The sequence below is a fragment of the Theropithecus gelada genome, chromosome 12 (genome assembly GCF_003255815.1).
Source record: "Theropithecus gelada isolate Dixy chromosome 12, Tgel_1.0, whole genome shotgun sequence".
NCBI classification, from domain to species: domain Eukaryota; kingdom Metazoa; phylum Chordata; class Mammalia; order Primates; family Cercopithecidae; genus Theropithecus; species Theropithecus gelada.
In genome coordinates, this window is record NC_037680.1 from 86698350 (window position 1) to 86720598 (window position 22249).

The window sequence follows — 22249 nt, forward strand, 5'->3', positions numbered from 1 at the left end:
TTTTCAGTGGTCTCACCGAAAACTCATGCAGAGGTTTTGTTCATTTCACATGAATTCTATGGTTTGGGGTTTTAAATTTATAACCTGCCTGCTGTTTCTTCTGTGCCACTTGCTTTGCTCCCATAGTGACCACCTGGCTTGCTCTCTCTCTTCATATTTTTTGTGCCTTAGGGAGAAGACTTCATCAGAAAGATCTTCTATCTGGAATTAGAAATAAATATTTTTGCTTTAATCAGAAACATTTTGAAATGTAAGATCAGGCTGGGCACGGTGGCTCACGCCTGTAATCCCAGAACTTTAGGAGGCCAAAGTGGGTGGATCACGAGGTCAGGAGTTCAAGACCAACCTGGCCAAGATGGTGAAACCCTGTCTCTACTAAAAATACAAAAATTAGCTGGGCGTGGTGGTGGGTGCCTGAAATCACAGCTACTTGGGAGGCTGAGGCAGAGAATTGCTTGAACCCAGGAGGCGGAGGTTGCAGTGAGCAAGATCGTGCCACTGCACTCCAGCCCGGGTGACAGGGTGAGACTCTTGTCTCAAAAAAAGAAATACAAGATCGAGTTTCAAGGTTTCAAAGAGTTTCTCATGTAGAAAACAGTAGGAAGCAAACTAAAATGCTATCTGTGTAAGTTGAGAGAACAAATGTTATCAGATGAACTTCAAGTTCCTATAAAAGGGGAGTCAAAAATGTTTTAAAATTATTTTATTATTGTTATTTTTAGACACGGGTCTCTGTTGCCCAGGCTGTAGTGAGTGCAGTTGTGCAATCATAGCTCACTGCAGCCTCGAACTTCTGGGCTCAAGCGATCTTCCCACCTCAAAAAACTTAAAAATACTTGTTTACTATTGGTTCATATTTGAAGACTTCGGTAGACTACAAATGAGTTCATAGTGCTTTCCATTTGCCATAGCTTAGTACCAGTAGTCTTAATGCTTTGTTCATTCAAGAGCTTTTATGGATTGTGGAGGACACACTATTCTAAGATGTTAATATCAAAGAAAAGTATAAAACTAGCTTAAATCAGAATTAATTTAATGAATGACTTATCTAGGTTTCGAACCTGGAATACTACCTTGGTTATGGTATTTAAGAATTTGGGTTTCTTGGCTAGGATCATTCAGAAATGAGGAAGAATACATTAGAAGAGGAAAGGGCATTAAAAGGTAAATTTTGGTAGTTGAAAAACGTGACCACTGGACATAGAAAGATTGTTACTTGACAGAAACTAAGTGTCTTCAACAGTGTCTTCTAGAGACCATCACTTTGGAATTAGTTTGGTTATAAAGTATTTTTCCCTATAATCTTATCTTGATAAAATTTTATCCATACATATTCACAACCCCTTACCTGCAATTCCAAAATCCAAAAATCTGCAAAAACAAATTTTTCAGAATTCATTTGGTGACATAGCCTGATCTGTAATGATGTGAGGCTATTTTTAGTGTTTATCCAACTCAACTATGAATATTTCACTACAGAAACATTAATGTCTGATTCCTCGTACACCGTAGACTCTACAGGTATTACATGATGTATATACCACATTACTTTTTTAAAGTCCGAAATTTTCCAAACTGAAGAGCAAATTGGCCCTACGATTCTGAAAATGGCATTTAAACCTTAAAATAATGAGTGAGACTAATCTCATGCAGAAAAATACAATACTGACAACGAATGTGGATATTCATGTAAATTCAGTATCTCAAAAACTCATAAACAAATGCTGTATTTTTTTTTTGGCTTTTTAAATTATTGTGTATTTGTGTATTATGCTGGTAGTCAAATTTGCACAAAACATTTTTTGAATATTCTTTTAAAAGAACTTCCTTTTCATAAGTGAAAGGGAAAAAAAATCAGTGTAAGTTAAAGGGTTTATATATTCCTTTAATTCCCTGAATGTCAAAGCAAGCAGGTTTCATTATACATAATGTATAATTATCCCATTAAATGAAAGGCAGCTTACCTCTTCTTCGCCTAAATTATATTCATCCAAAGGCTGAAGAACAACCATCCTCCAGCTGTTGAAGAGAAAAACCAATGTTAAACAGCTTTTATTTATCTAAATGTGGCAATTTTATACTCTAAGCACAGCTAAGTGTATTAGTATTTTCTTTCCTTGGCACTTCATGGTTCAAATTGTGTTTTAATACTTAATTTTTTTAAAAGAAAAATATTTGTATTATGAGTAAAGGATAAAAGAGAAAATGAGACGTGACTTTTGGCTTTATGGTGAATAGTCTGTTCTGTATAGCTGCATTTTATACATCATAATTACGTACTGACTGAAGTTAGTGGTATGCTGATAAACCTGGCCTGGCCAAAAAGTAACAGAAGGAAAAAAACCGTGGTTTGTATGTTTGCCAGTTTCTTTGGTGTGAAAATACCTACCATAGCCCCTTTTGAGTCATCAGTAGTTTAATAACTGGCTCACAGAAGTCTTCTATATTTAACTATCTACTCAGCCAGCTAGCTCCAGCCTACCATTGCAAGTTGAAATATATTTTTGCTATAGAACATCATAGCCACAAATGTTACTCATTACTTATGCAACAAGTATCCACAGATTATAGGAGTTCTCATAGTAGAACTCTTATAGAATATTAGAGTTCTTGATACCTCAAGGTAATTATGAATAAAAGAAATTATGAAATTAGAATAGAGATGTATAGCAATTAACTGAAATTGTCACCCACCTGTCTCTGTTTGCAACCTTTTCTGTCTCTACTTCCTGGTGTCATATTTATATTCTTAAGAAACTGCACTCATCATTTCTAAAAAGTTGGGCTAACTTTACTGCCAGTAGGGAGCAGATCTGCGTATGGCATTCAGGGACCTCCACGATCTGGACCTAACTTTGTTTCTAGCCTCCCATTATCAACCTGCACAAAACAGTATCTGGCTAAACCTTACACACTTGTCCTGTGCCTTTGTTGTGGTATCGCTGTGTAAATACCGTCTCCACCTTCCCATTCCTTCATGGGTGACTTCCCAGACCTTCCCACTCATCTTTTGAATGTGTTTATTGCTGACTTGGCAATACATCACAATTTTTTTTTTTTTTTTTTTTTTTGGTCACAGGTATTACTGTCTTACAGTGTGAATACCCCATGAAAAGGCAAAACTCTTTGCAACTTATGTCACACCTGTATCTTTAAGGGCAAGGATTATTTGTTGCTATAGTTTTTATGTCACTAAAGTGCCTTTTAGTGTCATATACACAGTAGATAACTAAATGACATTGAATAATAAAGACTAAGAATGCTAAAGTAGTCTAGGAATTCCCAAATCTTAATAAAAACTCAGAAATAAACTGTGATACTATATAACACTTTTTCTAAAGGCATGAGTAATTTTTTTTTTTTTCACCATTTCCCCTCCATGGCTATGAAAGAATTGGGAGAAGGATCCTCCTTTGATTAATTAAAATTCGAACTTCACTTTGAAAATTTAAGTTTATTAAGGAAGGAAGGAAGAAGGAAAAATATGAAGATGTGAGTATACGTACCTTGGAGTAAGTATTTCCTTATATTGGAGTTTCTCTAATTTAGCTGGGGCTACTAATGACATGGGAATCACAATGTTATCTATGTCATAAGAGCTCTCACTTCTCAATCTCCGTCGTGCAGTATTCTGCAAAGCAGGATTACAGTAGATTTACAGTACTGTCTAGTTACTTCTAATGATACCCTCCTTTCATCAGTTATATAAATATGGCAGTACACATGTTACATAATTTTTGTAAATACATTGTTATAAAGTCTAAAATGTGTTCAGAAAACTAAGTAAGAAAATATTTCTGTATTTTGTAAATCAGAACAATCTCTTGGTAGATGTGTAATGTATTTATGTGTGCAAGCATACAAGCTTATTTTTAAGACCATAAAAAAAATGTCTTAAATGCAAAACTCTTTATCAGAAAAGACTAACATACATCACCCTAAATGTCAATGAAATGATCAGTAACCCACTTTTTATTAGGAAAGGCAGTGAAATATGTTTGGTCAGCCCTTCAGTATACTCTTCATTTGTGCGTTCCTGGTTCCTGAGCTTCAGACTGTTCATTTCTAAACACTGCTACCTTTTGACCTCTCTGTACCCTGGCCAGATAACCAAAAAAGCAGGATAAGAACAAGACAAGTCCTGAATTCTCATTAGTAAGATTTTATTTAGCTTCATATGTTAAGGAATAGAGATGATCATGATAATCTAAATTTTTAACACCTAAAAAGAAGCTATAACCAAATATTAATGAACTTTTAGCTTCATAGTTAAAAATAAGTTGTATAAATCAAATTTATTGTTTTCTAACAAGATAGTTATAAATGTCTATTAATATGTGCTAGTAAATAAGCCTGTTATAGATTAGCAAAATATAAATTATTTTCAAAATCAGGTGTTTTTATTTTTAAAGCCATTTTAGAGTTCAACATAGAGAAAAACCTACTTGTGATGATGAATTCTGGATTCTTGATAAAACGTTGACATTAGAAACAGCTGTAAAATTGCTATGGGATCCTGATTCTGTGTGTTGAAAATCAGATTCTTCAAGTTTAATTCTTTCTCCTGCCGTGGAAAGAGCCATTGAATATCACACATTAAACATGACTAATAGGTATCATTAGAATTACTTTCCTAATTAGATGACAGGTGATTGATTCCTTGTTTTTTTTTTGGTTTTTTTTTTTTTAATTCGTGTATTAGAAAACAAAAAAGGAAATGAAAAAAGAGGAGTCTTACAGTCATGCCATAAGTTATCTCCATTTTCTGGGGTTTTGGCAGTTTTTATCCAATATATTTCATATCGTTCCCTGAATAATCCTTCATCTCATTCCTTTATTCTTGTTTCCTGTGACTCCTATTTGTGGTTGAACCACCAGAACTATCTTAGTTTTCTTATCTAGTCTCATTTTTCATATTTGACTTTTTATTCTAATTTCTGTGAGGTGTCTGTCCTTGGTCTTCTGAACACTCTGAATTTTTTGAAAAAATGCTGCTATTAAAATACATATTTCCAAAAGTACTTGTTCTCTAGTACTCTTTTTTTTAAATAGCATCCTGTTCTTGTTTCGTAGATGAAATTTCTCATTTCTCTCAGGATATTGATTAGAAGTTTACTTCTATTAGTATTTTCTGTATTTCTTCCAAGTTCCTTTTTTTCCCTGTTTTGGTTCCCTGTTGTGTGTGTGTATACAGTAAATATATATATGTATGCATTTACGTACTGCCCTTATTTTAGTACAGATCTTTTAAGATGAGAATATTTTCCTGTATAATATAAAATCTAATACCTAGTCCATATTTACATTTCTCCATTTGTTAAAAACGTCCTTTATAGCTAGTTTCTTCAGATAAGGATCTACATGTTAAAATTGGCCATCGTCTCCTAGGTTTCTTATAGTCTAGAATAAATCATTTTTCATTACATTGACTTGACAGGCTGGACCAGATGTCCTATCCTTTTGGAATTATCTAGTTATTTCTGTGTAGTATGACATTTCTTTGTTTTATTCCTGTATGTACATCAAACTTGAAGTTAGAGCTAAAGTATCAGTCAATTTAAGAGAAACATTTTATACCTTAGGTAATGTATACTTCATGTTGCATCTTATTAGATTTTTTTTTAAAAGCTTAGTTATGTTTTGGTATGCATATATGAAAGTTCCTCAAAAGCTAGGTGAATACTTGGTTGTTCTTAGAGTGAGACACTAAAGAGCCTAATGAAACCAGCTCTGAACATGTGTGGGAATTTGTTCACTTTTTGCTACAATGTAGCTGATCAGATAGTTATCAGGTAGTGACTAGGTAGGTCTTTTATCGTGGGATATCTGAAGACACCAGAGATAAACAGATTAAATCCACTCTGTATAATTAATACATCTTGGGTGTAGTTTCTAATTTATCTTGCCAGTTAATTTTTATTTTTTATCATTTGCAATAACTGTGGCAACTATCTTGTCCCAAATCTCCAAAATAAATCCCTTTGTATTACTAGAAGAGTTCTAGTTTCCAAAGCTTTCTCTTGATCATCTTGGAACTCTATAGGCTTGTAAGGAGAATTGAACAGGGTAGTTTAGCATTTCACTTGAAGCTTGTTCACTTTCTCAAAATCCTGAGGAATCTGCAGTGCATCAACATCTCCACAGTAGGTACCATAAATGGTTAACAGTTTCTATAAGGCAACTTTACACTAGCCTATTTTGAGCCTAAAACACAACTTTGAAGATTAAATCCCATCCAGGGAGTGATTGGTAGAAGACAACTAGTCAGGGAACATAGGAGGGAAATAATTGCCATAAAGTAGGTAGATACCAGTCCACAAATAATTCTAAATTAACTACGAATATGCTGTTTCATGTTTGTAGAGTCATAGATGTTTTGTGTAATTAGTGGCTGTTCTGGATTATAAACTCCCATGAGACAGGTTATTTTAAAATCAGAATTTTTTATTTTTAACATCACTACTGCTTATATCCTCACTTTAACCTACCTAATGCTGTTTCACTCAAATGTCTTTTCTTTCTTCCCTGTAACAGTTGTGCAGAAGATTCTGACCTTATTTCAGGCTTACGTATAGGTGAATATCCATTTCTCCACTGATTCAGAGAAGTACTATGTACTAAAACAAATGAAAAGGAAATTTTAAGTTTTAGTTCCTTAACACAGTGAACATGTTAATCTGTTTTTATTTGTAACTGCAGAATTTTAAGATACCATTTCAAAATTACAGATAAATATAACCTTAAATACCAAGACAGACAACTCCAACTAAAAACATCCCCAGGAATTTCCAGTTTCTTGTATTTTCTTCATTTTTTTTGAGGGGAATGAAAAGGGAAGATGATCTGTTCTCAAAGTCTTCCAAATTACAGAAACTTTATAGAGTGAGGATTGGCTCAGATACATAAATCCTGGCGATCATCAGAATCTTTAAGTTCTTGCTTACCCTAAATCTGGAAATCATTTGGGACCAAGTAAGATTCAACATGGTGAGACTAGAGCAAGAACCTGAATCATTTAACATCTCTGATGCCTTAGTTGCATCATCTGTAAAATAGGGATAATAGCGACCTTGGGTTTATAATGATTACTTGAGTTTATTCCTGTAGCAGTAAGTAAAAGCATCTGACGTGATAAGTGTTCAGTAAATGTTAGCGTTACCATGATTGTATATCTGAACCCCCTTATTTCCAGCCTTGGTCTAATAACCAAATTGGCTTCCTTTTTTGAAAGGTTTGGAGATGTGGAAAGGAGTGGAAAAAGAAATATGTAAGCTGAAGTGCCAAACTCACACTATTGAAATAAAGGGCATGGCCTACCAGCTGACAAGGAGCGTCTGGTTTCAAGATGGCAAATGACCCTAAATATGATAGACAAATACTTTTTACATAGGTACATGCACAGATATGCACATATAAATCCATATTTGCAAGCAAAAAGTGGAACTTATAAGGCAGAATTTCTGAGGAATCTCTGAAAGACTAATACTATGTGGAATTTGAAGAGGAAACCCAGAGCAGAAGCACACAGTGAAGTACTGCCACAAAGAGGTGCGATGCCACCAAAGGTGGTCTAGACCCACAAGAAAGGAAAATTGGAAGCAGGACAACTATCTGGATATTGACTGCATATGTCAATATCTCAGTCAGACTAACAAAATCAGCTTTAGGCAGATAAATGAATGGTTGGAGAGAGAAGGCAATGCCAAAGTGCCCCGCTTTGAAATGTCCGGCCCATCCCCAAATTAGTGTGAAAATTTCAAATGTAGTATAAATTCCCTTCCCATCAGAAGTGTCCCATAAACAGCAGTGGTAGAACAGTTTTAACTGAGTATCACAGCTTCAATGATGAGCATAGAAAACTCCAAAAATCTGAATACCAACACTAAATCAAAAAACGGGTACAAACCACAAGTGGAGAACCATCTCAAGAAATAATGGAGCATTCATGGAATACATACTAGCAACTCTTCTAACAGTTAATATTGCCAAGAGAAACAGGTAAGAGGCCCTCTGGAGAAGTGTCAGAAATAGAAAATATAATTGTCCAAATGTTAAAATCATCACTAGGCTAAGTAACAATGGAAACAGCTGAAAATCAAAATCAAGGTCTGGAAGAGGAATTCCATATCTTGATGGAATAGAGTGATAGAAAATATGGAGGGAAAAAGACCAGAATGGGGTAACAGATGAGACTAGAGAGAATGAAAAGGAGGGAATAGTTGAAGATAGTTGAAGTGTTTTCCAGAATCAATATTAAACCCTAAGATTTCAACGATGCACCTGAATGTCAAACAGCAAATGAAAATTAAATCATAAGTGCATCACAGATGATGATACCCTGAAAGTTATTAATACAAGAAAACAGCATGGCAGGAGTAATCTAAACTTACTAAAATGGTAACTAGAATTGTGAGAGGTGGATTTTAAAATGTATATGTTAAAACGTATGTAGGTATTAAAAGTGTCCATTCTTTTAATAACATTTTGCTGTAGCATTTAAGCAAACTGTAGACAATTAACGTTTCTCTTATTTTCTACAAGCAATTTTCCACTCTTCTGAAAACATCAAACTTTGTGAAAGAATCTTAACTTTCACAGAAGTTGATTTTTAAATTAAATTTTATTCAAATGTTTTCTTCACATTTATCATTTTCCTTCTAATTCATTATTGTCTTGTAAGGTTTTCATGGACCCTTGAAATAGTAGGAAATGTATGACAATTCTACACATCCTCTTCACCTGTTCTATTGATAAACCTCCCAGCCTTTCAGTTCTTGCTCTCCCAATCCTCTCGTAGAGTTCATCCTAAGATCACACTTTGATAGCATTTCTCATATATCCTGTCTTTACTTCCTTCCCTTTTATTCATCCAACAACTTTACAGAGATCCAATTACATGGCAAGCACTATTCTAAACCCTAGGTAAGCAAAACTAGGATTTGTAGCAGCCCTTGTAGTTTACAGGTGTTATTTCAAGGAATGCAATCGTAACGTGATAGAAAAATACGCATTTCAGTTGTGAAACTACATGATGTTACTGAGAATGTATAAGAGTACTAGTAAGAGCTCTGGGAAAGGCTTCCCCAGATGAAGTCATAGATTCTAAATATGAACAGAAATAGCTGATAGCTAGGGGAAGGAGGAGAATAGCATGTACAATGGCCCAAGGGAACAGGACAAGTTTGGGAACTGAACAGCTATGTAGTGTAGAGTAAGGAAGCATGGTGAGAAAGAATCATGAGGGAGGGGCCAGCCTATGTAGATAGGGCTTTAAGGTGTTAAGAATATTCCTTCTCGAATGTTTTAACGGGATGGTGTGGGGAACAGGTGTGACATTAGATTTGCATTTTGAAGAGATCACTGCCTACAGTGATTAAAGGGGAAACATGGATTAAAAGTCTATTTCAGAAGTATAGGTAAGAGATCATGGTGGACTGTGAGAGTAGTCGAAGGCAAGAAAGGAAACACATAAGATCATATTGACAACTTGGCAATTGGTTTAGACAGGAGGAAGTGTAGGTGACAAAAACTGAGCTTTATGTTTCTGGCTTGCTTGTGTGGGTTATGGTGCTATTGTTCCTCCTCTTCCATCTATCTGAGACATAATTTCAGAATTACAGAAAACTTGAAATAGAACAAATTTCTGTAGACCCTTTTCTGAAATCCCCCAAATGTTAACATCGTATCACATTTGCTTTACCTCCTTCTTTCAGACCACAAATGAAATTTAGTTGCTGACATGATGCCCCTTTAGCCCTAAAAACATCAATGTATTTCTGAAAACAAAGGACATTCTCTTATGTAGCCATGCAGTTCAGTGCCATTAGCTAATCTATAGACTTTATTCAGATTTCACCAATATCTCTATAATGTTATTTACAGATAATTTCAACTATTCATTGCAGATGGCATTGCAGTTGTCAGATCTCATTAAAGTCATATCTGAAACAGTTCTACTGTCTTCCATAACTTTCATAACTTTGAATATTTTGATAAGTATAAACTCTTAAATTGGTTTTGTCTGGTATTCCTCATGATTAAACTAGTCATCATTCACTTTTCATCCCACTACAGTTTGGCTTTTCTCTGCTTGTTGCCTGAAATCAGCAATTCCATTGTAAACTGCCAAATCTAATGGACCATACAGGATAAATCCAAGCAAAGATCTGTCTACTGCCTTCACGCAATTTGCCCTACCGGAATGCCAAGTTATTTATAGATATTTGTTGTTGTTTGTTTTGAGATGAAGCCATCTCAGCTCACTGCACCTCCGCCTCCTGGGTTCAAGTGATTCTCATGCCTCAGCCTCCCAAGTAGCTGGGACCACAGGCGTGCACCACCACCCTTGGCCAGTCTTTGTATTTTAGTACAGATGGGGTTTCACCATGTTGCCCAGGCTGGTCTTAAACTCCTGATCTCAGGTGATCCACCTGCCTCAGCCTCCCAAAGTGGTAGGATTACAGGCGTGAGCCACTGCACCTGTCCTTATTTATAGATATTTGGATATATCATACTGTGTCATTTCTCCATGACAAGACATATGTTTGTTTTTGTTCTTTAAAAACTTGTTACTCAATATGGGCCAACAGCATCCGAATCACTTGGGACCTCGTTAGAAATGCAGAATTTCAGGTCCCATTCCAGATTTATTAAATCAGAATCTGCATTCTAACAATATCCCCAAAGTAACTTGTTTACATTTTAAAGTTTGAGAAGCACTAATCTGGAACACTTCATCCTTCTTTCTCTGTAAATTCCAATTCAGTAGTTGAAGCTGCACTTGGCATCACCATCTTTCTAGAGTTCCTCTCCTTGCCCATTTCTCATCTCCCTTAACCTCCCTTTTTCTGCCTTCTAAGCAGAGTTACATACTCCTTCTTATTTATATCTTATATAATTTCTTTTTAAGATAGAGTCTCACTCTGTCACCCAAGCTGGAGTGCAGTGGTGCGATCATTGCTCATTGCAGCCTCGAGCTCCTGGGCTCAAGCAATCCTGCCTCAGCCTCCTAAGTCACTGGTACTACAGGCATGCACCACCATGCCATGTTGCCCAGGCTGGTCTTGAACTCCTGGGCTCAAGCAATCCCCCTACCTCAGCCTCCCAAAGTGCTGGGATTACAAGCATGAGCCACCACACTCAGCCTTCAAATGTGTTTATCCCCATTATACTATATAACAGTTATTTGTGTCTTCCTCCATTACAACTTTGACTTCCTGTAATTCACCTTTGATTCTTCAGCACTTAATAGTGTGCCTGGCACTAAGTGCTTAATAAATTCTGAACTCTAATCACTAACAGCAAAAGAAAAATTAATGACCAGCTATTTAAGACAGATATATAGGATGAAATTTCTCATTACATTATTCATGCATTCCCCTTAATTGTGTGCCTAACACGTTTAACTGCCTTATTTTTTGTTTTTTATTTTTTTAGAAACAGGGTCTCACTTTGTCACCCATCCTGGAGTGCTGTGGTGTAATTATGGCTCAGTGGGAGCCTCAACCTCCCAGGCTTGAGTCATCCTCCTGCCTCAGCCTCCCAAGTAGCTAGGACCACAGGTGTACACCACCATGCCCAGCTAATTTTTGTATTTTTTGTGGAGATAGGGTTTCACTATATTTCCCAGGCTGGTCTTGAACTCTGGGCCCAAGTGATCCTCCTGCCTCAGCCTCCCTAAGTGCTGGGATTACAGGTGTAGGCCACCGCGCCCGACCTGCCTTATTTTTTTAAATCAAATAGTAGAACAACATTAAAAGAAACATAATTAATCTCTAATAGCATATATTTTCATATTTGCCTACTCTTTCAGTCAATAATGCGTTTTATATTTCATATATCAAATATGAAATAATTTTAATTAAATGTATACTTATATTTTTATCACAACTCTTATTTTTTCAGATGGCTGTATAACATTCCTCTGATTAGAAACAATGTTCTTTAGCTATTTCCTAGCTGTTGACCATGATACTTATCATCATAATGATAATGCTATTAAAGACATTCTTAAAATAATCATCTTCATGGATACATTTTTTTCCCTTTTGAAAAAAATCTAGTCTTAGGACAGATTCCAACAAGTGAACTCGCATCATTAAAAGGTAACTGCACATATTACTTATATTTTTCTGTATTTTAGGCTTTTTCCCCTTAGCATAGATAATTGTTTTTCATCCTTGGTGCCTTCATCTTTTTTCTCTTTAATTTTTGCTGTGGAAAAATTTCAGATAAACACAAAAGGAGACTAGAATAATGAACTCCCATATACCTATCCTTCAGTCTCAGCAGTGAACAACTTACAACGAATCTTATTTCATCTCTCCCACCAACATTTTTGCTAGAATATTCAAAAGCAAATCCCAGACATATCTTTTCATCTGCATATATGTTAGTGTCAATCTCTAACAAACTGAAAAAGTGCATCTGGGTTTATGTAACCACAATGCATTATTACAAGTAGCAAAATTAACAATAATTCATTAATATCTAACAGCTAGTCCATGTTCAAATTTCTCGTTTCAAAAATTATGTGTGTGTATATAAACAGCAGGTTTATTCAAATCAGTCTCAATAAGGTCCACACATTGCATTTGGTTGATATAAGAATAAATATTTCTACATGGCTATAATTGTACCAGACATACAAGTAAAATATTTTCATCCTTTTATATCACAACATTCTTTGATGAGTATGTTTCCATCTTTATATGAACTTTTAAGGTATTTTTTAAGGCTGTATATTCCACTGTAGTATATTTAACCATATCCCTATTGTGCTTTTCAAGTTGTCGCTAATTTTTCATTATCACAAAAACATGATAAGATGAATATAGTTGTGAATAAAGGTTTCATATTTAGGATTAGACTAGATTCTTGGAAATGGAATAATTGGGTCAGAACATAGGGTTAACAGTCAGTAAACATTTATGGGGAATAGGTACAAAAGTAAACAAGGGAGTTTTTAAGCCACACTGAACTTATAAAAAAATACATAGTTTAAAGGCCTTGTAATGCATTTCGCAGAGTTCCCCAAAAGGCTTGTATCAATTCTTAATATCCAAGATATTTGAGGGCGCTATTTTTACTATAGTTGTGCAAACTTGATGATTATGTTTAAAATCATTAATGTTACAGGCAAAAGTAGTAAACTTTCGCATAGTGTCTGACTATAAGTTCAGTTAATATTATTATTTTCATTATCATCAAGTACACTTTTTCTTGTTATTCTTTTAAGACATTCATTTTTAACATTGAACGTTTTAATCCATCTGAAATGTATTTTAATGTTCATCCAACTTAAATTTGTTTTAAAGCACTTTGTGAGTTAATGATCTCACTTTTTAATTCTTCCAAAGAGTCGTTATTTAATGCCTTTGATTACAAAGGAAACTTGGTTATATAGAGCATAGCTCCAAGCCAGACTGCTTGGGTTTGAATTCTGGCTCTTCTATTACTCAACTGTAATTTGGGGAAGATTAGTCAAGGAGAATAATAATACCTACCTCACAGAGTTATACAGACTTAAATAAGTAATATAAAGCCCTTCAACCAGTGCTGACATATAAATGATGCTTCATAAGAATTTGTTGTTGTCATTATTCTTTATTGACTAAGTCATTTTTTTCAACCAACTTCTGTCTCTGGAATTTTTTTAAGCTCCCTTGATCTGCCTTCTATCAGAACCATGTTTTCATGATTATAACTTCATAGTCCTGCTATTAATCTTCTAAAAATTTAATTCAACATTTTCTGTCTGAGATAAACTTCAGAATAAATTTGTTCCAATAATACCTCTGATTCTGATTAGGATTATATTCTACTTGTAGGTTAATTTAGGGAAAATTGACAACTTCAGTTATGATACTGTCTTCTGACAGGAAGAGGGTATTTCTCTCCATCTAGGAATGTCCTCATGTTTCTCACTAAACTTTTGAAGTAGTCCTCATGTAGGTACTTGTTAAGTTTGATGAAAAATACTTTATATTTTCATTGTCAATGTGTCTAACATATTTTATTCCTTTACATAGGCTATCTAGTTACTATTGGTACTTATAAAAGCTGTTATTTTTATAAATTTATTTTATAATACCCCAGTTCTAACAGGTATTCATTTCACTTGAGTTTTTGAGGTAGATTATTTCATATAGAAATAATTTATATTAAATTTATAAGACTTTTCTGATGTTTAGATTTTAACTTTGTGGTTAATCAAAGTATGTTGTTTTCTTTCTTCTTCTAATTGCTTCCAAGCATAGAATTCACCCACATTCATAGAACTCATAAACATTTCGTTATAATTTCCTCAAGTTTTATTTTGTAGTTTTAACGTTTTATGTACAATTCTTGGAATTAACTAGAAATTATTCTGATTAATAGCATTAAATGAGTATGTAAAAGAATTCTACTGGGAAAGACTAATAGTAATATTTTCTCCATGAGAAATGTTCCACTTTCCCACTGATATAAAATTCTTCCCTCATATATAATCAACTATAGAGTTTATTTCATTGATCTATTTTCTTAAATAGGAGCAAAATAGAATCTACATTATTATAGATTTTTGTCATGTTTCCATATGTGGGTTGGCTAGATTTTCTCTAAACTTTTATAGTAATTCCTTTCATATTTTCCCCTGTTTAGTCTTCCCATTGTGCTTTAGAATTATTTTAAGTTAAACAAATTCTATGAGAACTTCAAGTTATATTACATTAATCATATGAACTATTAGGAAGAATTTATATCTTTATTGATCTTACCATACAGAAATACTGTTTTTCCATATTTATTTAAATTTTTATTATATTTATCAGTAATAGATCATAATTATTCAATAGGTATTGCACATTTCATGTTAAGATTGTTCTTGTATTTTATGTGTACATGGTTTGTAAAAAGTGAGTATTAAAAATTAAGGATTTTCATTTATTCTTTTGTTAAATTTTATTTCCTTAGAATGCAAAAATAGTAAGTATAAAGACATAAAAAGGCATATAAAGTACAAGAACTGTAAATGTGACATACCAGGTGATGGAGATATGATATATTCATCTACAAATTTATTTTCAGCAAGATTGCCTTTTATTTCAGTCCTTTTTAACAGTGTTTCAAAGTGAAAATGAAGAGGCACATCTGGAAAAATAAAGTAAAAAAGGTATTTTCAAATACAACTCTTTGTAATACTTGGATTACAGATTGTAACATTAAAATTGCTTTCTTTCTGTAAATAGCACATAAGCTTAAGAAAATAAGCAAAAGTTTGAAATGTAACAACTATCAGAATTGACAGAATACTCTTTCCAAGCATGTTGGTAGCAGTATTTTAGAAATTACTGGTTAGGTGCACTTAATCAACAAATTAAAAAGCTAACAGAGAAACAACTTCATGAACTTCCTGAAATAGTACATAAGATGAACAGCACTTCTAAATATTAATAAATACTATTCACAGATGAATGGAAACAAATATACCCAAGAAGTCTTTAAGAAAACCTACACCTGCTAAATCCATTCCCATCCCATCCCTACAAACTCTGCATTTGAAATAATGAAATTTTCAAAAAATTACATACTTTTAACTTCTTGGGAGAAAACCACTATAAGTCAGATGCAACCTTTTATGAAAACATCAAAGTTCACATTCCCTTATTTTACTATATTATATATCACAATGAATCTACTTTTATAAAGATTAAAACCTGTTGACAACCTAGTTTTGTTTCTAAATAGAGGCTTGGAGACTTTCAATTCACTATGTTTGTATTCTGTACTCTCACAACCAAAGAGGAGTTAAGCAATGTAGTAGTTATGCTTCACATTTACTAAAGGTTTTTTCTTTCAACCAAGAATGAAAAAACAAAATCATCTTAAAAAGTATTTATTAAGAGACACTTAACTTTTCCTTGAGAACATATTTTATAACTCAGTTAATAATGAAAATTTGGCTATTGAAAGAAGGTACTGTAAGGAAACTTAATTTGAATACATAAATGAAGATAGACCCAGGAAGGGCCTGGATTTTATTTTTTATTTGTTTTATTCTTGAGACAGGGGCTGGCTCTGTTGCCCAGGCTGGAGTGCAGTAGCATGATTCTGGCCCACTACATTCTCAACCTCCTGGGCTCAAGCAGTCCTCCCACCTCAGCCTCTCAAGTAGCTGAGACTACGGGTGCACACCTCCATGCCTGGCTAATTAAAAAAAATTTTTTTCTTTAGAGACAAAGTCTTACTGTGTTCCCAGTCTGATCTTGAATTCTTGAGCTCAAGCAATCCTCCCACCTCAGCCTCCCAAAGGGTTGGGATTACAGGCATGAACCACTGTGCCCACCTGGCTGGGTCTGGATTTTAAACAGAAAAAAATTCTCTCTTCTTCAAAGGATGTATCTTAGTGGCAGATCCATACTCAAGTGTGGGAAAATATGCAAAACAAAAATTAGTTGATGAGTATCATCATGGAATTTGTTCCAAGGGACAGATGTAAGATGAGTTTGAATCTTGGTATTATGATCATATGAAAATTAGGTGACAAAATGAAAATGGGAATAAAAATTAAATATTCTTCTTTAAAATGCTCCTTAAACATTTCCGGATTCTGATATTTTCCAATTACCTAAACATAAGTTTGTTGCATTTGTTTCTCCAAAGCAATATTATAAGGAGAGTATCACCAATTCTACCACTGTTCTTTGTGATTTGTGCGAAAACATGATTTAACAAGAAAAGGTCGTCGTTCCGTCTATATTCCTTTCTTAATACCCACACGTGACCTGTCAGCTTTTGTAAAACTATTTCATTGCCTTTTATTGTACTTATTAGTTTACCTTTCAGTTGTTTTAAACTAGAATGCAAGTACCTTGAGGGATTTATTTGTATTTATACTCCTAGCATTTATTTAGTACTTACATATAGTAAGTATTGAGATTTTTATTGAATGTAAGAAGGAATGGATGTAACGAAATAGTAGATAAACAATCTAATCTTACTTATTAGGGGGTGCATAAGAGTCTTAGGATAAGGAGTATTTATACCAGCTCTCAGGGTTATGTCATCAGAGAAATATATTTGCTAATAAGAAAACAGGCAGTAAAGTAATGGTGAGGAGTTTGGTTCTGGAGAATGACTACCTCAAATCCTGGCTCATCATTTATTAGCCAAGTAATCTTGGATGAGTAATATCATGAAGCTTAGTTTTCTCATATGTCAGATGAGCAGAACAAAAATATCTATTCTCATGGAGTTGTGAGAATTAAACAAGAAAATGTAATGTGCTTAATATATACATGGCTCAGTATGTGCTAATACTAAATATTAGCTACATTATTATTGTTATATGGATTATTTCATCATATTATTAAGGTTTCCTTAAATATAGACTAAAACAGTTCTTCTTAGAAACTTAAATCAAGGTAATGGTGTAGCTAAGAAACCACTCTACTACTGATAAAAACTAAATTGAGATTCAGGGCAGGGGGACAGGTTCAAAACACAGAGCTTTACAAATAGGATCAGTCCCTTGATTTTGAGAATTTAAAAGACCATTAGAACTGTAAGCGGAAAATGGAACAAAAGCCAAGCTGAGATATACCCTAATAAAGAGAAGAACCTGAGATAACCAATGTGAGGGATATTTTCTTTCTCCCCTAAATATTTACTTTAGTTCCAATATAGACAAGAGTGTAAAAGGTTCCACAAAAATCAAGAACTGAAAATTGAAAAGCACCTAGAGTAATCCTAGCATTTTTGGGAGGTTGAGGTGGGAGGATCACTTGAGGCTAGAAGTTCAAGACCAGCCTGGGCAATATAGTGAGACCCCATCTCTACAAAAAAATTAAAAAATTAGCTGGGTGTGGTGTCATGCACCCAAGTAGTTCCAGCTACTTGGGAGGCTGAGGTGGGAGGATTGCTTGAGCCCAGGAGGTCAAAGCTGCAGTGAGCTATGATCATGCCACTGTACTCCAGCCTGGGGAACAGTAGCAAGACCCTGTCTCAAAATAAATAAATAAATAAATAAAATAATAAACACTTTAGAGATGTAAGGATGTATAAGCCTCATTTACTCAGTTATAGAATACTGATACTCTTGAGGTTGACTATACTTATAGGTATGCAGTTTTCCCTCTGCATTGAGAAATTCAATGCAGATTATAAATGGAGAAATATTTTATGGCAGGGAAACCTCCATGTATAACAGTACATTAGAAAAAGAACACTGAATTACGGTTACTCAGAAACATTTCAACAGCACAGCTGTGTTACCAATAAAATGCTCAAAATTTAACAAGATATAAACCTAGTAATTTCCCAAAGTAAATCAAGTTCGTTTAGAAGGAATTAAAGAATCAACTTACACAGATAGAACATTAACAGTGCATGTGACTAGATTAATTCCTCTATAACAAATTTAGTTCTCAAGGCATTGCTTAGTTCTAATATCTACTGAAAAAAATTGATAAAATAAGATTATATTAGATTCTGTGTATCTAGAGGATTAGATTTCAGTATAGAAAATATCGTTACTTAGAAGTTGTTACAAGGAGGCTTACCTGATGGCAATGATAGAACAGAATGGAAAGAGGAATCTAACTCTGATACATGGTCTCTTAATAGGTAAGACTCTGAATTGCGTTCATAGCTACTCCAAGTTGAAGCTGATTGCAGGCAAGGCATTTGGGTAGTGTTTAAAAATGTTTCTTTTGAAGGCAAAGTCTGCAAGGAAAAACCATATTAGAATATCACAGCAAAAGCATCCATAAATAATAGCATATCTCTACATTTATTTAGGTTATCTTTAAAATTTTCCAATTCTACAGAAGTTTTACAAATATTTTGCTAGATGTATTCCTAATTAACTTTAATATTTATTCAATCAAAAAAGGGATTTAAAAATACAATTAACTTTTATATATTGAAGTATTCTACAACTTTGCTATAAACTTTCTTTTTCTAATAATATATAGCTTCTTCTAGTCTTTGATTATCTAAACATACTAGCTGGAAATAATAACAGTGTAATTTTTTTTCTTTCGATCCTACTAGTTTTATTTTTAGGGAGTTCCAACCATGCTGGATGGGTTCACCAATTTAATGAATAAAAATGATCAAGGGAGACATTTGTGTTTTGTTCCTGATGGAAATGGGAATGCCTTTAATTTATCAGAATAAGAATGCTATGAATTGTAGGTTTTTTTGTTTTTTTGGTTTTTTTTGGTATGGTTCTTTATCAGAATATATTCCTAGCTTGCCAAAAGAACTTGAAAAGAATATGTTAATATTGAATTTAATCATATGCTTTTTCTGAACCTAATAAAATGATAACACGACTTTACTCTATTAAAGTGACAAATTGCATTAACAGATTGTATTTTTTATTTTATTTTCTTTTTGAGACAGAGTCTCGCTCTGTTGCTCAGACTAGAGTGCAGTGGCAGGATTTTGGCTCACTGCAACCTCTGCCTCCTGGATTCAAGTGATTCTCCTGCCTCAGCCTCCTGAGTAGCTGGGATTACAGGCACACACCACCGTGCCCAGCTACTTTTTGTATTTTTAGTGGAGACAAGGCTTCACCAGTTGGCCAGGCTCGTCTCGAACTCCTGACCTCAAGTGATCCAGCCTGCCTCAGTCTCACAAAGTACTGGGATTACAGGTGTGAGTCACCCCACCCGGCCACATTAACCGAGTTTTAAAATGTCAAACCAAAGTAAGATTATTCTTGAAGAATCCTGCTAGGAGTTTATCAAGTTTGTTAACCTCTTCAAGGAGCCAGTAACTGGACTTGTTCACTTTCTATATTGTATGCATGTTTTATATTTCATTGATTCCTACTTTGCTTTAAGATTAATCAAATATTTTCTTAAATGTTTCCCATCTCTTAATTTTTATTCATTCTTTTACTTTATTTTAGTGGTTTCCATTGAGATTACAATGTGCATCCTTAGCCAGTTGGCTTTACAGTATAATACAAATTATTCCTTTTGCCATTTCCCTGAAAATACTAGGACATTAGAACTCCATTTACTCTCATGTTTTTGCATTATCATTGTTAGGCATTTGAATTCTACATATATTTATGACCCCACAATATACTGCTGCTGTTGTTTGTATCATCAACATTCATGCATACCACCCATATATTTATGTTGTCTCATTGCTTGTATCGCCTTCGTACAATTCCCTACTTCCATGTGGGATCATATTCTCCCTTTGCTATTATCATAGTGTAGGTTTGCTTTCTCCGAATTCTCTCAGTTTTTACTTGTCTGAAATATTTGCATCTTACCATTTTTAATATTTTTGTGGATACAGAATTCTGGGTTGGCTTTTTTTTTTCCCAGTACTTTAAGGATACTTTCATTCTTCTGGTTCTCATTATTTCTGGTGATTAGTTAGCTATAGGTTTTATTATTGCCCCCATTTGAAAGTAATGTGCCTTTTTTGCTCTGGCTGCTTTTAATATTTTCTCTGTGTCTCTACCTTTTTAGCAGGCCTTACCATAAGATTTCTGTCTTGGTCCATTCAGACTGCTATAACAAAATACCATAGACTAGGTAAATAATAGAAATTGACTTCTCACAGTTCTGGGGACTAAAAAGTACTAGATCAAAGTGCTGGCAGATTTAGTGTCTGACAAGGGTCTACTTTCTCACTGATAGATGGCTGTAACCTCACATGATGGAAGGAAGAGCTTTCTGGGGTTTCTTTTATAAGGGCACTAATTCCATTAATGACTTCATGACCTAATAACTTCCCAAAGGCCCTATCCAAATAACATCACATTGGAAATTAGGTTTCTACATATGAGTTTTGGGGGAGACACATTCAGTCTATAGCATTGCACTCAAGCCCCCCAAAATACACGTCCTTCTCACATGCGGAATATTTCATTCCATCCCAGCAGCCCAAAAATCTTAACTCATTCCAGCCTCAACTGAAAAATCCAAAGTCCAGAATCTCATCTAAATATCATCTAAATCAGATATGGGTGAGACTCAAGGTATACAATTCATCCTAAGGCAGATTGCTTTCCAACTGTGAACCTCTAAAACCAACATGTTATGTGCTTCCAAAATACTATGGTGGGAAAGGCATAGGATAGATATTCCTATTCCAAAATAAAGGAATAGGAAAGAAGAAAGAAATGACAGGTTCTGAGCAAACCAACCCAACAGGGAAAATTCCATTAAACCTGAAGGTTCCAGAATAACCTTCTGCTTGATGCTCTGCCTTCCAGACTCAGTAGGCTATGGTCCCATCTCCACAGCTATTGGCTGGAGTCCCAAGTTTGTGGCTCTTCCAGGTGGTTATTCTGCCTCTGTCATTCAAGCTAACTTGGGGTCAGGGGCCTGTGGCTCTCCTAGGCTAGAATCATGCACCAGTGGCTTTGCCATGCATAGCCTAAGCCATGGCTTCCTAAGTGTTGGCAGAGACTGTAGACGCCACCAAAATCTACCACCTGTGCTGCCTACAGGGTTGGCCATCACAGCCTACACTATACCAAGCCCACCAGAGCCACACTTTAGAGAAGCCAGTGGTGGGGAGCAGAACCCATAATGTAAGGTTCTATTGGGCAGTGCATGCTGAGGTCTCACAGGCTCAGGTGGCTCCATATTTGAAACTTCTTTGCTCCAAGGGACTTTGCACTCTGGTCCTATGCTGGGAGGGGCAGCCTCCATTATCTCTATATTGCCTTCAGGGTCATTCTTCTATTGTCTTCTGTTGTCTTGGAGAATATCTCCTGGCTTCTGCAGAGAGGGCTGATCCATACTAATCTCTTTATCAAAAGGCCCCTTGGCCACACCCTTAGTGTTTTCTCCAAAGCTGGCTTTTTCTTTCTTTACAATATGAATAGGCTAAGACTTTTCCAAATCTTTAAGTTCTGCTTCCTTTTTGATTAACAATTCCTCTTGTAGTCATTTCTTCTGGCTTCTATCATAAGCCGTCAGAAGGAGGAACCAGGTCAGTCCTTCAGCAATTTTCTAAGAGATTTTTTCAGCCAAATAACCAATTTCATCGCTTGCGATTTCTACCTTCCACAAAACACTAGAACATGAATACAATTTCACCAAGCTCTTTGCCACTTTATAACAAGGATTACTTTTCCTCGAGTTTCCAGTAACATGTTCCTCATTTCTATCTGAGGTTTTATCTGAATGGCCTTAACATCCATATGTCTACCAACATTCTGTTCAGGATTATTTAGGCATTCTCTAAGAAGATAGAGGCTTTCTCCAAAGTGCTCCTCTTTTCTTTCTGA

At 34.8% G+C, this 22249-nt stretch overlaps 1 protein-coding gene across 2 annotated transcripts in view; it reads right to left on the reverse strand.

The window, feature by feature from the left end:
- Positions 1-22249, reverse strand: part of KANSL1L (KAT8 regulatory NSL complex subunit 1 like) — a 138681-nt gene that overhangs the window by 2663 nt on the left and 113769 nt on the right. Inside the window, exons 7-13 of one of the 2 annotated variants that reach the window (XM_025404299.1) lie at positions 18543-18705; positions 15025-15132; positions 6489-6617; positions 4446-4564; positions 3507-3631; positions 1965-2019; positions 89-201 (exon numbers count right to left, since the gene is read on the reverse strand). In XM_025404299.1, the coding sequence (XP_025260084.1) occupies positions 89-201; positions 1965-2019; positions 3507-3631; positions 4446-4564; positions 6489-6617; positions 15025-15132; positions 18543-18705 (812 nt within the window). The remainder of the gene's footprint in view (positions 1-88; positions 202-1964; positions 2020-3506; positions 3632-4445; positions 4565-6488; positions 6618-15024; positions 15133-18542; positions 18706-22249) is intronic. The other variant, XM_025404300.1, reaches the window with a different exon arrangement.